General features: G+C 45.9%; 1 protein-coding gene across 1 annotated transcript; it reads left to right on the forward strand.

The window, feature by feature from the left end:
* The first annotated feature begins 13 nt into the window (after positions 1 to 13).
* LOC103584665 (olfactory receptor 7D4-like) lies at positions 14 to 946 on the forward strand. Its single transcript, XM_008565582.1, has one exon. It carries the CDS (start codon positions 14 to 16, stop codon positions 944 to 946), a length of 933 nt encoding a protein of 310 aa, XP_008563804.1.
* The last annotated feature ends 218 nt before the right edge of the window (positions 947 to 1,164 follow it).

The following is a 1,164-nucleotide window of genomic DNA, read 5'->3' on the forward strand; positions in this document are numbered from 1 at the left end:
ACACCTGAGCTACATGGAAGCAGAAAACCACACGGAACTATCAGAATTCCTACTATTGGGACTCTCACAGGATTCTAAACTCCAGCCCCTCCTCTTTGGGCTGTTCCTGTCCATGTATCTGGTCAGTGCACTTGGGAACCTGCTCATCATCCTGGCCATCAGCTCTGACTCCCACCTCCACACCCCCATGTACTTCTTCCTCTCCAACCTGTCCTTCACTGACATCTGTTTAACATCCACCACTGTCCCAAAGATGCTGGTGAACATCCAGACACAGAGAAAAGACATCTCCTACACAGGGTGCCTCACACAGCTGTATTTTTTTATGATCTTTGCTGTATTAGATAATTTATTCCTGGCTGTGATGGCCTATGACCGATATGTGGCCATCTGCCACCCCCTGCACTACATGGTCATCATGAACCCCCGCCTCTGCGTCCTGCTGGTTCTGATGTCTTGGTTTATCATTTTCTGGGTAGCCTTGGCTCACATTCTACTGATGAAGAGACTGACCTTCTCTACAGGCATTGAGATTCCACATTTGTTCTGTGAACTCACTCAGCTTCTCAAGGTGGCCTGCTCTGATACCCTCATCAATAACCTCTTCGTGTATGTGATGACTGCACTGCTGGCTGTGTTTCCCGTCACAGGGATCCTCTTCTCTTACTCCAGGATTGTCTCCTCTGTAATGAAGATGCACTCCACTGCAGGCAAGTATAAAGCATTTTCCACCTGTGGCTCTCACCTCTCTGTGGTCTCCTTGTTTTATGGGACAAGCCTTGTGGAATACCTCAGTTACGCTGTGACCCGATCTTCCCAGAGTAGCTCAATTGCCTCAGTGATGTACACTGTGGTCACCCCCATGCTGAACCCCTTCATCTACAGCCTGAGGAACAAGGATGTGAAGGGGGCCCTGGGAAGACTTTTTAGCAGAGCAGAACCTTGATCATAAATGATAACTGGCCTCAGATCCAAGTTGTCATCTTAAGCCCCTAAAACAAATCTTGTGAATTTAAGTATTCTGCCTCTTGTTCTCCTCTCAAAGACATGCTTAATTTTTTTTCTCAAAGCAGCTAAGAGTTTACTTTTATATGGTTTTGTATTTCCTTCTTCTCAACAACTTTCTCAGTGATTTCTTTTAAATTTTTGTTTCCTCTTCATTGT

The sequence above is a fragment of the Galeopterus variegatus genome, unplaced genomic scaffold (genome assembly GCF_000696425.1).
Source record: "Galeopterus variegatus unplaced genomic scaffold, G_variegatus-3.0.2 Scaffold75974, whole genome shotgun sequence".
In the NCBI taxonomy this organism is placed as follows: Eukaryota; Metazoa; Chordata; class Mammalia; order Dermoptera; family Cynocephalidae; genus Galeopterus; species Galeopterus variegatus.